Genomic DNA, 16,466 nt, shown 5'->3' on the forward strand with positions numbered 1-16,466 from the left:
TCTGGCAGATGATAGAACACGCTGCAACGCACAATAAAAGTATGGCATTACTTTCCAGACAGACTTTGTAGCTGTTCTCCATTATATGATATTCAGTGTTCCCCATTATATTTAATTTTTTAAGTGTATGCACTCATTCTAATCATAGTTGCAAGGTAGGATTAGAAGTTCATGAATCATGAAATAATATTGCAACAAAAATGTTTATTTTTTTTTGTATATATGTCCTATACCTTACAAAGGTTGCCAACATTATTCATGTGTGTGATTCTGCAATATAAAAAATAAGCTTTAAATTCTTTATCTCAGTTCTCTTTGCAGATGACAATTACTGATATTTATTAGACTGACTAGTTATTAATGTTAAATAACAAGAAATATAAATGCGAAAACCATTGCAGTTACTGTGTGCAGCATTCATATTTGCTGAACCCATAAATTATAAGTAAAGCATACTGCTGCTCTGCTACCAGTTGTCAGACATTCATCATACTGTCATGAAAGTGTATTTGTGACTCTACACTTTAGTTTTCAAGTTTCTTTCATAGTAAAAAAATTTGACAAATGGTCATAAAAATATGTTAAAAAAACTTTTACAGCTTGTAAAATGATGTTATATGCTAGAAATAATATTACTGACATGAAATTTTAACATTAATTTTTTGAGCTTTGAAGAGGGCAAAAAATGTTACTGCAAGGAGAAGTCATTAAAATTGGTAACATTGAAAAGAAAATTTTACTGTAATGTATTCTCAGACCTGTTAGTTAATAGAATTGCATTAATGGTAATGATACCATGCTGAGAATGTTGATCAGTTGGTATGACCATGGAAAGTTATTGGTTATTAAGCATTACAAAAGACTAAAGTAGTCATTGATTTTAATTTAATTTTTCTCTGCAGTGTGTTTCTGTTAGTCTTTCATCGTTAAATCTTTCATTATTAAGCCCTTCCTACAAACTACTACAATCTTATTTCATGTCCTAATTTGGGTTTTCATTTACAATTATTTTTTTTATATTTGAGCAAATTGCTGTAATTACTTTTTCCTATCTTATGCTTTCCAAAAATAAAAACTTAATCTCACCTACTTATTATTTAAATCTTGCTTTTGAGAGAAGTAATCCAAATTTGCTAAAAGTATTTGATAATTGTGCTAGTGATAACAAGTTTTACAGCAGTCTGAAGCTTTTTAATAAGTTCAGTGCTAGTGGGTTATCAAAAAACTGATCAAAGTGACTAAATTTTTTTCCTAAATTCATATGCTTAAGACTTTTATCAATGTCAATATTTGTTTGGCCAGAATGTAGTGCTTCTTTGGCCAGAAACTGACAAAATATTTAAGATGCTGCAGTGACCTCAACAACCACAGAATACAGACCTAACGCGTCTGATGAGTAAATATAATCTGTTCTTCTGCTGTCAGCTATTATTTGTTAATACTGAAATATTTATCTTATGAAATAATTTATATTCTTTATCAAAATATAGACTTGTTTAGATATAAATTTTCATGTTATGGATTATTATGTAGAACATGACAAGTAGCAAACAAAATAATTATTGTATTATCGTTTTTCATAGTTTTTTCATACTGTACAGTCTACAGTAATAGAAGCGTATTAGATTCTATGAACTTTACATAGAGTAAATTGATATACTGAGTGAGATGTAAAATAAAAACACAGTTATCAGAATTGATAAATATTAATTATATTATAGTCAAACAAAATTGATTGTTTTCTTCTCCTTCTTTGCCATCAGAAGAAGCTTCGAATTCATCTTCAGAATCTTCAATATCTGAATTCAAAAGGAAATTAAACACTTCTTCTTATGACTAGATTCTTTCTTCTGCAGTAATGGACAGGTTTCTTTTATTTATTCCTGAAGGGCCTGGCAGCTCAATTGTATTTCATGTTTCTAAAAAAAAAAAAGGTTGAAATAATCAATAATGTTGCCATGAAAATAATCTTATAGATTCCTTATAGTATTGTAATCTTGAAAAATTTCAGTTTTCATATTTTAATGGAAATATACATTTTGACTATCCCTGAATCCATTTTGACTAGTTTCGGCATGACATCTGTACATATGTATCTTGCATAACACAGAAACAGTTAGCTGTAGAATGTTGAAATTTTGGATTTAGGACTGTTGTTACATTTAGTTGTCCACCTCCCCGTTAGATTCCAATCAAATGGACCAAAAGTGTCCAGAATAGCTCAAAATCCAAAAAATTGGATTTTTGGACAGGCCCTCATTGAGAGCTTTTCAATGATATATCATAAGTGGTACTTATTTTTATTGGTTCCAGAGTTATAGTCAAATAAAATTTTAATTAATGAAATATCTGGATCTTACAAGGGAAAGACACATGGTTCAAATCAGACTTCATTTCTTTTTTTTTACTTTTTTTTTTTTAATTTAAATAAAATTTTTTATACTTCAAAAATTATGTATATGTAAATAGGTGTACAAGGAAGTCATGTAATGGTGTCCACATCAGAGTTTTATTGGAAATAATTATAAATGATTTTATAAAAAAGTGAAATGCATTTTATGAATTCAAAGAATAATATGTAAAATTGTGTACAAAAAAAAATGTTATGTATTAAAATTGTTTTGTATTAAAGCCAGTTATCAAGCAAAATTTTGCTATTAATATTAAAATAATCATTGGAAAAATGCAATCAAAAGATGAACTTATCCTTTTTGATGTCATTTCTGGCTGAGTTTTCAATGAAGAACTTAAATTCAATATTCGTACGTTCGACTTATATTGAATTCCAGTTGAAAAAACTAAAATAAAATAAAAACTCTAGAAATTTGAATAATATAGAAAAAACTTAAAAATTCAAGAAAAAATTATTCAAATAAGGAATGGTAAACTAAATCGTGAATACGTAATTCAGTCTTTCCTAGAGGCATTAGTGAATGACCCATTGCTGCTTGATTTCCTACCACGTAAGAGAAGCATAAACAAGGGAGACTTCATAATGATGTCAGCCCCATGACCAAAGCCATTACAACGTCAATGACGTCGTCCATGTTGAGCGTGTGGTAACTGTGTTAAACCTTTTATGCTGATAAAATCTTACTGCCTATTGTTTATGTTTACTGACAGACTTAAATTTAATTTTACCTGTAAAATGATTTCTCAAGAAAAACTTTTGTTGTTCGTTTAAAATCCCCAAAATAACAGAATGATTTGTTTAAAATTATTTTGGATGAATGATAGGATTAGCCAAATGATTAGGTTTGAGTTCAGGAAATTTATGAGACTGTAAAAAGTAATGGTAGTTTTCATGTGGTGCTAAGAGTTTTAATATAAAATCTTAACATATAGAAATCAAAAGTTAAAATAATTCACATAATCTTTCTCCAAATAGATAACAACATGAAAATTTATTTTTTATTTGTGTTTGTTCAATTCAATAAGTGAGCCTTGTTTTCATTTATAGTGATGATAATATTGATGATAAATAAATAGCTGAGTATATTATTATACTCAGTAAAAACACTGATTATATTTATTACACAACTAGAGTATTAAGTAATGTAATTTCTTTTTGAAGGCCCTAATTTATCCAAAAAATATGATTTTTTAAAATCAGAAATTAAGAATGGTAAAGTGTATATTTCTCAGAGGATTATAAAATTTTATGACATTATTAATATTTGTTTCTGTTTTCTTTGTGTAGTTTCAATATTTTCTTCACAATACTACATTCCCATTATTACCATCCTCTTCTTAATTTGAAAAAAAAAAAAACATTGAACGAATGATTCTAAGTTTACAACGGAAGTGAAGTTTTAGGGTTAAAATTTAGAATTTTGTTTTTTACAGATGTGCTCAAGTTGAGGTTAAGAACAAGAAAGGCAACTCACCATTATGGTTAGCTGCTAATGGTGGACATCTAGCTGTAGTAGAGCTACTTTATAATGTTGGTGCAGATATTGACTCACAAGACAATAGAAAGGTGAGCACATCCAAGTATACAGTTTTAAGTATATTTGTTTCTAAACTAATGAATAATTTAATTCTCTTTGATTGTTTAATTTTTAATTGATATTAATTAAAAGCTTGCACTTTTTAAGTAGATTATTATATTTTTATGTTAATTTTCGTGATCTTCAGTTATTCAGGGCATTTTATTTACCAGACCAGTGTAACTGAACAATTTTTTTTTAAAAACATTCTACAGTTTGTTTCATAGCAGTTAGTGTTAAACATTTGAAATCTTTCAGCCTCCTTGAGGAATTAAATTATCCCCAATCAGATCTTAACCTGAAAACTTAATTTTCTTAAATGGTTGGAAAAAACCAATGCCAAGGTGTATCACAAAGTTCTCCTGGGACTTTCATAACCTATTATACTTGAGAAAATAATAGAAAAAGTTCATATAAACATATGTCCTAAAATGCTTCATTTGCAAGTTATGGCTTGTGAAAGATTTGCTCTGATTTCAGCTACCCTGGTGATATTAATTAAGGGGCAGAGTTAATGATTTCTTATATAGTTTTTTACCTGAAAAATCGAATCAAAGAGGTCCCAGAACCATATCTGCTGTTTTTTTAAAAATCTGGGGTGAGAAATTTGTGTATAAATGTGTTTTTTCCTTGTACAAAGTAAAGGAAGTATATTGTGATCGTGGAAAATTTCGGTTTTCAGATTTCAACAGAAATATTCATTTTGACCATCCCTGAATCCATTTTGATTAGTTTTGATGTGATGTCTCTACGTATGTATCTTGTATAACTCAAAAACAAATAGCCGTGGGATGTTAAAATTTTGGATTAGGACTGTTGTAACATCTAAGTAACTTCTTTTGATTGCAATCGACTGGACCAAAAGTGTCCAAACAAATCAAATTTGTATTTTGGACTTTTTCTTAACTGCAGTAATAAGCCTTCATTGATAGCTTTTCAACAGTGTATCATAAGTGGTACTTATATTCATTGGTTCCAGATTATAGCCAAATAAAATTTTAATTAATGAAATATTTGGAACTTACATACATGGTGTGTGTGTGTGCGTTATTTTTAATTTTGTCACTTTATTAATCTCTAATATCTTTAAATTTGTATTAACATCAGAAATAGAATTTTTATTTTTTATTAGATGGTTGCTGCCATATTAGATAAACCTAATTTATTATTTTTGTAATTTCTATAACGTTAAGAAATCTAGTCTTAAAGGATCTATTTTTTTTTTCTATATACAAACTATCACAATCATTATATTTAATTTTATAAATTCCACACAGTTTGTTTACATTATTTTTTTATTAAATATTTTATTATGTGATTATTAGGTTTGTATTCTAGTTTAATTTAATTATTTTTTTTTCTTTTTTTGTAAGTTTTTGTTATGTCTTCAATGATGTTAGTATATAAATACTTTCACTCTTTTGTGTCTTATTATGTATTGGTTGTAAGATATTTATTTTGTTATTGTTCTGATAGTTGTTTTTTTATAAATATTATTAATTGAAGTAGTATCAAATCAATCTTAAACTGTTATATGTTTTAAGGATTTTATTTCATTATTTAACTTTTCTTTGTTATATGTATATTTGATTTCTCTATTAATCGTATTTGTATAACTGTCAATTTTATAACCAGGGGTGATTTAAATTTTTATGGATTGTTATATTGCTAGATGTAGGTTTTCTGTATACTGATTTTTCAATTTGGTTGTACTTGTTTATTGCAACATTGATATCTAAATAATTGAACATTCTGTTATCTATTTCAAAAATTAAATTAAATTTTCATTATAAGAATTTAATTAGTTTAATATTATTAGATGATTATTGTTTATTACTGGGCTATATAAAATGAGAACATCAACATACCATGCCCAAATTTAAACTTAAAGAAAAATTAAATACAAACAATTTTTTAATAGTAAAATGAGATAAAACAAATACACTGGTTATCATGACAGTTGAAAAATATAATAACTTAACGAAACAGTATATTGCTTATAATAAATTTCAGGAAAATAATGACCCGATTACCAAATTTCTAAAAGTAACAAAAAATTTAATAAAGGATTTCAGACCAATATTTAATTATATAGTACTTTAAAATACCATCCTAGATTATATCCTTTTTGAACCAATTGCCCCAAGTTAACTGGACTACCAAAAATTCATAAATTAAAAAATCCCAATGCGACAAGGACAACCAAATTCAGATATCAGTATATAGAAAACCTATATTTAATATTATAACTATTAATAGAGCAATCAAATACACACATAATAACAAAGAAAAATTAAATAATGAAATAAACTTCATAAAACATATAGCAATTGAAAACAGTTAATGATACTACTTTAATTAATAATATTTATAAAAATTATCAAAACATAAAAAAATATCTAATAACCAATAATAAGACGCAAAACCGTGAAAACATATACTTACAGTACCATTTGTTTCAAAATGAATATAGGGGGTTTAAAGCTAAGTAATATTTCTCAAGTTTCATGTACATTGATTAATTATACTTTTATCAACTGCAACAAGAATCACAGAACTTTATTTGGCAACAAGATTGGGGTGCTTCCTCACTGGCATAACACTGAATGTGAGTGGTGGAATGAAATTCTCCCGGACTGCTGAATTCTCCCGGCCAGGGACCAGGTGACAGGGCTTGTTTGCTGTGGCCTCCACGTTCATATGATCTGACCCCATGCAATTTTTTTTCTTTGGGATTTATAAAGGATCAAGTGTATGTGCCACTGTTACCAGCCGACCTACCTGACTTGAAACAGGATTGAAGCAGCTGAAAAATGTATAGGATGAATGATGCTTGCATTGAACACTTACAGAAAAACTAATTGAGTTGCTCTTTCATTTCATTTATAATTTTATCATTTTAAGTAAAACTTAATAATTATTATAAAACTTTAAAACCCCGATATTTATTTTGAAACACATGGTGTTAATTTACTAATAATATCATTGAAAACATTACTAAAACTTACAATAAAGAGTTGTTTAAACCAGCATACAAACCTAATATCCACATAATATAATATTTTAAAAACAAAAATAATAAAATAAACGATTTTTGTAGAATTTATAAAATTAAATATAATAATTGTGATGTTATTTATATGGGATAAACAAATAGGTCCTTTAAAACTGAATTTCTTGAACACTTATAGAAGTTACAAAAAAAAATAAATTAGGTTTATCTAACATGGCAGACCATCTATTAAATAATAAAAATTCTATTTCTGATATTAACACAAATTTAGAAATATTACAAATGAATAAAGATGACATGAAATTGAATATATTACAAACATATTAACATATATAAATACAAATAAAATTTCAGTTTGATAAACCATCACACAGTGTTTGAGGGAGACAGTCTTATAAGAACTGCAACAGATAGCAGCACTCATTCAATAAATTAATATGCAATTTCCATTATTTTAGTAGTTTTAATTTTAATATTTAGTATGCAGGTAAGATATGTCTTATCTCAGTATCTGTACTAGATGGTTTATAATAGAGTTTAAAGTACAATTTAACAGTTAGAGGAACAATGTGAATCTTAAAAATTAAGACTGAAGTTTAGTTTCAGTTAAATAATGTATATAATATGAAATATAAACCGTTAAAACAGTAACTAGATAAGTTAAACTTATTTTAATATCCAATAATCAATTTTTGTTTGTTATCTTTCACATCTTCAGTTGGTATTAAATTCTATTAGATTAAAACATATTCATTTTACAATTTGTCAAACATTTATGTTTTAAAAATTTTTGAAATTTATTGTGAACATATATGCAAATTCTGCTGTCCACTACTAGAACATACTTTAATGTAAGGTGAAGAGGGGCGAGGCACTATTGTACATATTAGAGATATCGAAGGAGACATCACTGAAGAAGAAATCTTAGCGGCTATAACGGCAAGAGTTGGTGATATGGAAGATGTCAGGATCTCTTCAATAAGACCCGGATTCGCGGAGACCAGGAATGTTACGGTGATCACATCCTATAGGGCAGCCTGTAGGATGGTGGAGCAGCGTTTACGTATCGGCTGGGTGAACTGCCGAGCATTCATACGAGAAGATGGTGAAAAATGTTACAGATGCTGGGGTACGGGTCACAGTCGTCAGGATTGTAAAGGTCCTGACAGATCTGAATTGTGTTATAATTGTGGGGGCAGAGGCCACGTTATTGCGAATTGTCAGGAGCCCAAGAAATGTCTGATGTGTAACAGGCATGAGCATAGGACTGGTGCATGGCAATGCGATATTAATAAAAATGATTAGAGTATTACAAGCAAATGTAAACAGGAGCACGCTATCACACAGCATGGTATCTAGATTGGTTGTACAGAAGAAAGTTGACATATTGGTTATTACCCAGCCAAATATTTATGAGGCAGCTAGGTCTGGTTGGTATGCAGACACTGAGGGTGACGTAGTGATTAAAGATGTCAGTAATAGAGTGGCAAGTAGATTAAATTTTAGAAGCAAAGGCACAGTGGCGCTAGAAACGTCCAAAACATTGATAATTGGCGTATATATATCTCCCAATGTGGCACTTAGTGAATTCACTAGCACCCTTGATACGATACAAGAGCTAATTAGTAACACGGATAAGAAGATCATCATGGTAGGAGATTTCAACAGTGGGCTGGTGGCGGCTGGCGGTCGATGTACGAATAAGAGAGGTAAATTATTAACAGACTTGATGGAGACCGTTGGCTGCCATTGCGTTAATGATGAGACGCCTACATTCGAGGCCAGGGGACATACCTCTATCCTGGACCTCACCATACTTGACAATAGATGGAGGAGTCAGCAGTGGTATTGGGAGGTGATACCACATCATATAGCTAGCGACCATTATGCCACGATGATATCATTGAACGATATCAGTTTTAAGGCAAATGAACAACCCTCGTTGATTAGATTTTCGGCGTACCAAATAGAAGTAATTACCAATAGAGTAGCTACAAGACTAGAGGCGGCTGAACATCTTACACCAGATACTTTGACCAATATTGTTATGCAAGAGATGGATAGAGAATCGCGCAATGGCCTCAGGAAACACACGGCCTATTGGTGGACAGGTGAAATAGCGCTCCTTGGACAGATGCTACAAACCAGGAGACGTGTAATGCAAAGGCTCAGACCCGCGGGTGACTCGAGATATCAGGAGGCAGTTAGCAACTATAAAGAGGCTAGAAGAGCTCTCAATAAAGCTATAAAGAAAGAGAAGAGAATACACTGGTCGAGGTTGTGTGCTGAATTAGACAGTGACCCATGGGGCATGGCTTTTAAAATAGTTACAAAGAGGTTTGGCAGAAGGCCTCCGATACTCTCCAAGGATTGGGCTGAAACACAAGTATCTAGTCTTTTCCCGCATATAACTGTTAAGGAGCGCGACCCCACTGAATGCGATAGCAGAAGATTTGCCTTATGCGAGTTGCAATGTGCTGGCAGCATGCTTGCGACTAAGAATAACCCCGGACCAGACCAAATACCAGCTGCATTAATTAAGAATCTCATCAAGAAAGCACCTTGGGAGATACTCGAGGTAGCCAGCTATGGCCTGATTCACAAGACTTTCCCGGAGTGTTGGAAGGAGGCAAAAGTTGTGTTGCCTAAAGGCACAAATGATACAGGACAATTGACATATAGACCGTTGAGCCTCCTCAACACGATGGGAAAAGTGGTTGAAAAAATGTTGGCTGGCCGCATAGTGCAGGAGGTGGAAGATGGTGCGAAAATAAGTGCTAATCAGTTTGGTTTTTGGAAAGGCAGGTCAACAGTTCAGGCAATTAGTAAGGTGATTAGTTGGGCTAACGAAACTAGAAGAGGTACTTGGCGGACAAGAAACATTCCTTTGCTTGTCTCTTTAGACGTGAAGAATGCTTTCGGGTCGATTCCATGGAAACATATTAATGCAGCCATGGTTGAAAAGGGAATTAGCCCGTACTTGAGAAGGCAAGTAGAGGAATACCTCAAAAGTCACAGCTGTAAAGTCAAGGCGCAAGAGCAAGAGATATCCTTTAGTGTGAGCGCCGGAGTACCGCAGGGCTCAGTCCTTGGACCACTTTTATGGGTCATTGCCTTTGATGGTGTGCTTCGGCTAACATTTCCTGAGGATGTACAAATTATAGCATACGCAGATGATCTGGCAATCCTTGTGCAGGCCAGAACGATCGATGAAGTTAAAAACAAGGCAAACGCTGCATTAGAGACAGTTGGTAGATGGCTCATTGATAGGGGATTGCAGCTTTCGATTGAAAAATGTAAATACATTAAATTCACTGGAAAACGTGTATTGCAGCCAGTAGATATACGGATTGGAGACTATAATATTGAGGAAGTAACAGTATTAAAATATCTTGGAGTCATCTTACAGAAAAACTGCAGATTTACTGAGCAGGTACTAAGTGTCTGTCAGAGTGCGGAGAAACTGACTAAATGCCTAAATATAATTTTGTCAAAGCAGAGCGCTCCTCGGGCATCAAAAAGAAGAGTTTTAGCGACAACCGTAGTGTCAACAATGATGTATGCTGTGCCGGCATGGAGTTGTGCTCTCACTATTAGCAGAAATAGAGACAGGTTGAAGAGAGCACACAGGGGGATACTAGTAGGAGTATTATCTGCCTATAGAATTGTTTCTTACGAGGCCCTCTGTGTGCTCTCGGGAATGTTACCTTATCGTCAGATATAGAACTGACAGGTTTTTAGGGAGAGCAGAAAATGAAGTCAGGGAAAACATACATAGAATCTGGCAGGAGAGATGGGCGGAGGCTGGAGTGGCTGGATGGACAAGAACCTTAATTCCAGAATTAACAGGATGGATAAACAGGTGGCATGGAGAAACTGACTATTGGATCACCCAGTTCCTGACGGGACATGGGTGTTTCAATGGTTATCTCTATAAGGTGGGAAGAAGGAATGAACCCACGTGCATGTACTGCGAACAGGACGATGATTCTGAGCATACGTTTTTAGTATGTAATAAATGGATAAGACTAAGACACGACGCGGGTATTCATGGAAAAACACCGAAGGAAACCATGGATTTCATGCTCAGCAGTAAGGAGAACTGGAGGAAGGTCGCTGATTATATAAAGACAGTACTAAAACAGCAGAATGAAGATGAAAGAAGTATGGATTTCTAGTATGTTAGGTTGAGTGGATAGCCTCAGCGGTGAGAGCCAGCATGCTTAGGTGTGCTGGTTTCAATGATCCGCTGAGGACTCCTTGGGGTGTGCTGTAGGGACAAGAGAGTATTATGAAAGATCTGGGGGTCACATCACGACTTGTAGGTATGATGTGGTTCCATAGAGGACATAATAGAGAATAAAAAATCTCAAAAGAGCCACCGGTAGGCCTGACCTGCCATTTCGGTATATAGCCCGTAGGCGGGGAGGGCCTATTAGAGTAACGGACACTCCCCTGGGTGGCGTAATACCATCAAGTGGGTCCGGCCCAGGGGAGTAGAGAAAAAAAAAAAGGTGAAGATGCAGGATCCCATGAAAATCAATTATTGGATATTATTATGGTAAGTTACCTTACCTAATTACTGTGTTTTCGTGGTTTATATTTAATATATTAAGTTTTATTTAATTGTGATGACAAATAAAATCAGCAAGAAATTTTTTTTTCAAATAATTGTTAATTTTCTTTCAATCATCTTAGTTTTGTCTTGTGTAAAATGAGAGTTCTGTTATTTTATTTGTAGTTCTATTATTGATATTTTATTTTATTACTCTGTGGGAGTAATGTTTATAAAATGTGGTGTTACACATAGTTAAAGTTAGGTTTTTTCTTTTTTAAAGATGAATCCCACTTAAAATGAGTCTTATAATTTTTTTTTTATTATTATTACACATAAACACAGTTTGAATAAAATGTAAACAATTATGAATGTATATTGTGTTCCTAATGTAATTTTTTATCCTGAATTCAAAAATGCAATCAGAATTTTTCCATCACTGAAAGTTTTAGTGCAATAACATTTTATAAGTATTGCTTTTTCTGAATTCTGTGTATTTTTTTAGGAATAATTTATATACATAAAATAATATTTTAAATGATTTCTAGCAGAGGCAGGAAGGTACAGCCATAACATTATAAAGGTAATAGGTGTGTATGCATGATGTTTTAGGTTCTGACTTAACACAGAGCAGTCTTTTGAGTCGTACATTTAACACACCGGTATTATTTACGAGGGTTGTCTGAAAAGTTTTGAGCCTCAACATGAAGATGGCAGCACTCCTCAATGAAAGTTAGTGAATGTATTCACGCATGCATTAAAAGATACTCACTAAAATTTCATCCGTTTTGGACGCTCAGATGTTTGATAATCATTTGAATAAGTCATTGTGAGTGTTTTTGTGAAAATTGAAAAAAATTTAATATCGTGCCATGATAAAATACTTGCATTTGAAAGGCCGTATGCCTTTGCAAATTAAAATCAAGTTGGACACTGTTTACAGGAACTGTCCCATCATTTGCCATCATGAAACTATGGGCAGCTGAATTTAAACATGGTCGTACCAGCTTGGTTGATGATGAGCGTTTGGGACAGCCAAAAACTGCAACCACTACTGATATCATCGAAAAATTTCACCAAATGGTGCTGGATGACCGACCGATGAATTAAGGTTAGAGAGATAGCAGAGGCTATGGGCATCTCGAAGGAATGAGTTTGTCATATATTAATTGAATAATTGGATATGCGTAAGCTATCCGTGCGCTGGGTGCCACATTTACAAACTTTGGACCAAAAGTGCATTCAAATGAACATTTCCACGGCCCTGCTGGGGCAATTTAAGCAAAACAAAGTCAGATTTTTTGCGTCGATTCATAACTGTAGATGAAATTTGGATCCATCACTACACTTCTGAGACAAAACAACAGTCAACACAGTGGACCGCAAAGGGTGAACCTGCTTCAAAAAAGGCGAAGATGGTTCCATCTGCTGGGAAGGTGATTGCGACTGTTTTTTGGGGTAGTAACGGAATTTTGTTTTTCAGTTATCTTCAGAAAGGTAAAATAATAACAGGACAGTATTATTATGCATCATTACTTGACAGGCTGAAGGTAGAAATTGCAAAAAAAGACCACATTTGAAGAAGAAGAAAGTGCTTTTCCATCAGGACATGCACCTGCTCACACTTTGACAATTGCCATGACTAAAATTCATTAATTGCACATTGAATTGGTTGACCATTCACCAGATCTGGCCCCAAGTGACTTTTTCTTGTTTCCTAACCTTAAAGTTTTACTTGGAAGAAAGAGATTTTCATCGGATGAGGAGGCTCTAGCAGACATAAATAACAATTTTACAGAGAAAGATGCCAGCTACTATTTGGAAGAGTTAAAGAGGTTAGAGCATCGCTGGAAAAAGTGTATCAATGAAAGGAGACTGTTGAAAAATAAAACTATAAAACTTTTCCTTTAACAGGAAAAAATATGTCTTTCTTTGTTAAGCTCAAAACTTTTCAGACAATCCTCATATACACTTCCTGTATATGCACATACTATGATTTTATTCTAGTATGTGGTTTATAGTTACTGTGTTTATAGTTACTTGGAAGAAAGAGATTTTCATCGGATGAGGAGGCTCTAGCAGACATAAATAACAATTTTACAGAGAAAGATGCCAGCTACTATTTGGAAGAGTTAAAGAGGTTAGAGCATCGCTGGAAAAAGTGTATCAATGAAAGGAGACTGTTGAAAAATAAAACTATAAAACTTTTCCTTTAACAGGAAAAAATATGTCTTTCTTTGTTAAGCTCAAAACTTTTCAGACAATCCTCATATACACTTCCTGTATATGCACATACTATGATTTTATTCTAGTATGTGGTTTATAGTTACTGTGTAGTAATTATAAATCACACACATCACATGTGTGATATAACTATAAATCACATATGTGTGTGTGTGTGTGTGTTATGTGTTGTGTTAGTGAACAAATGTGTGTAGGAAGTGCTTAAATGGTCCTGAAAATGTCTGTTACATGTATGGATATTTGACATATAAAGAACAACTAGGAAAGTTTAATGAACACTAGTTAAAAAAATTGTGTATTATCTTTTGATTATAAAGTTGGGAATCTAGATAAGAATTGGGCCTTTCACATCTACTGTTTAATCTGTGTGAAACACCTGACAGACTGGGTTAGGAGTAAGTGGCACATGAATTTGACATACCAATGTTGTGGCATGAACCACAAGATCTTACTGAAACTTCTGCAAACACATTTGACTTTAGAAAGATGAACTGGAATGTAAGATAAGCCACGAAAATTCAATGTGAAGAGCAACTTTTAAAGCAGAAACATCTCTTCCTGTTAGTCTCATCAGATAACTCAAGGTAAACTAAATGACCTTGTTCAGGATTTGAACTTTGGGGAAAAAAAAGCAGAGTTTTTGGGATCTTGTCTGAATACTGACAATAAAATGTGATACTTTTATAATCGTCAAGAAGAGTCAAGGATTATATTCTGAAGGAAATAGTTTAGTGTATTATAACAACATTTGTTCTGTCATTGATGAATTTCATCATGAATATAACTCTTATAGAAGGGAGAATATTTGCTTATTTGTTGCACAATGGCAGCAAATTTCCTTTTGTGCAATTAGCTCATGCAACATAAAGAAACATATGACAATATAAAAATTCTGTTAGATAAAATTCAATGCAATTACAGTTGGACTATATATATATTGCAGTTTAAAAGTTAATGTGTTATTGGATTTGCAGTTCAGTTACACTAAATTTTGTAGCTTATTATGTCAATGGATGGAGGGACATGACCGATCATTATATCAGTAAGATTGGCCATAGCATGAAGCACTTAACACCATGAGAGAAAAATGTTTTACATCCCCCACAAGTTAATTAAGAAATGATTCTTCTGTTTCCACTCCATGTAAAATTTGGGCTTTTAAAAAACTTTGTGAAGGCAATGGATAAAAATGATACCGGATTTCATTGTTTAAAAAAATCTCCTTGTGTGTTAATGATGCTAAAATCAAGAAAAGAATTTTTGTGGTTCCCAATTTAGAAGTTTGGATTAGAAATAAACAGTTCAAAGAAAGAACTGTAAAGCCAATTTGAAAAGTTAGCTTGGATCTCATTTAAAAGTGTGGTGCAAAACCTTTTAGGAAATCATAAATCCCCCAACTACCATGACATTGTGGATGAATTTTTATTACAGTCATACAAACATATGAAGTATAATACGTTCCTGAAGATTCATTTCTTTGATTCATACCTGATTTCTTTCTGGATTACCCTGGTGCCATTAGTAACTAGAACAAGGATTGCTTCCAAATTTCAAATAAAAAAAAGGAAAACAACTTCCACATTTTAGGTAATTTGGATACATACATGTAAATTCTTACATTTCTTTCAGAGTTTACCTATATATCACAACAATTTGGTAGGTGATAGAGAAAATCTCTTTACATATGAATTCAGCATGAAAGTTTCTATTAGGATCACATATTTTCTTACTTATGCCAAAAAAGTTAAATTTTGTTCGTCAGTGTTATTTCTATAAATTTCATTTATAAATACATTTGTATTTTATTTAGATTTAGTTACATTTGGTGAGTGATGGAATGCAATTTTTTAAACTTATATTTCAATAAAAAGAAGTTTATTATTATTTTTTCCATTGATATTGATACATAGAAATTATTGCCTTTCAATCGGTGTACTAGATATAATTTATTAAATAATTTTATACACTTCATGAATGAAATGAAATGAGTTTGTTTGTATTTTACTAAAATCTATTTGCTGCTTACTGAATTTTTGCATATTTATATATTATTGCATAAAGTTGATTAACAAATAAATAAAAATTTATGAAAAACATTAATGAAGGACGTTATTTTAAAGCTTAAACTCAGAATTTTAAAACATTTATACATAAAGATATTTTTTGATTTTATAGTTAAAAATGATTAATAAATTTTGTGTAATTCATGTTACTCAAATTTCTTATGTTTACGTTAATTAAATTTAAGAGTAAAATGTGTTAATTGTGTAAAACTTTATGATGTTGAGTATTTATTTAGTAACAGGTCTTGGCACACATCCAGCTCCCAAGCTGATCATTCCTCTGCTGTTGTTTTAAAATATAGAGAAATGTTTAGACTAAATTTTATCTATTATGAACAAAGCAGAAATTATTTAAACTTAAAAAAGAACAAATTATAATGTATTTTGAGAAAAGTCCACCAGTAGATGTGTGATCAGTTTCTGTAGATTACTTAAATCATTTTATATAATTTACTTCATTGTTATTCATTTTTCATTGGTACTTTTTCGTGTAGAAAAAAATTATTAAGACACGTATCTATGTTAATTCGGTAATATAAATACTCTAAAATAGAGTTATTAATTTGTTATTAGGTGGTATCAGTAAATATTAATACATTTTA

General features: G+C 31.9%; 1 protein-coding gene across 5 annotated transcripts in view; it reads left to right on the forward strand.

Annotated features, from left to right (window-relative positions):
* The window catches only part of mask (multiple ankyrin repeats single KH domain), a 233,708-nt gene that overhangs the window by 157,031 nt on the left and 60,211 nt on the right, over nucleotides 1-16,466 (forward strand). For all 5 annotated transcript variants that reach the window (XM_075363965.1, XM_075363982.1, XM_075363999.1 and 2 more), the window contains one exon: nucleotides 3,847-3,979. In XM_075363965.1, coding sequence (XP_075220080.1) covers nucleotides 3,847-3,979 — 133 coding nt within the window. The remainder of the gene's footprint in view (nucleotides 1-3,846; nucleotides 3,980-16,466) is intronic.

Source organism: Lycorma delicatula, chromosome 1 (genome assembly GCF_047948215.1).
Source record: "Lycorma delicatula isolate Av1 chromosome 1, ASM4794821v1, whole genome shotgun sequence".
Classification (NCBI taxonomy): Eukaryota; Metazoa; Arthropoda; class Insecta; order Hemiptera; family Fulgoridae; genus Lycorma; species Lycorma delicatula.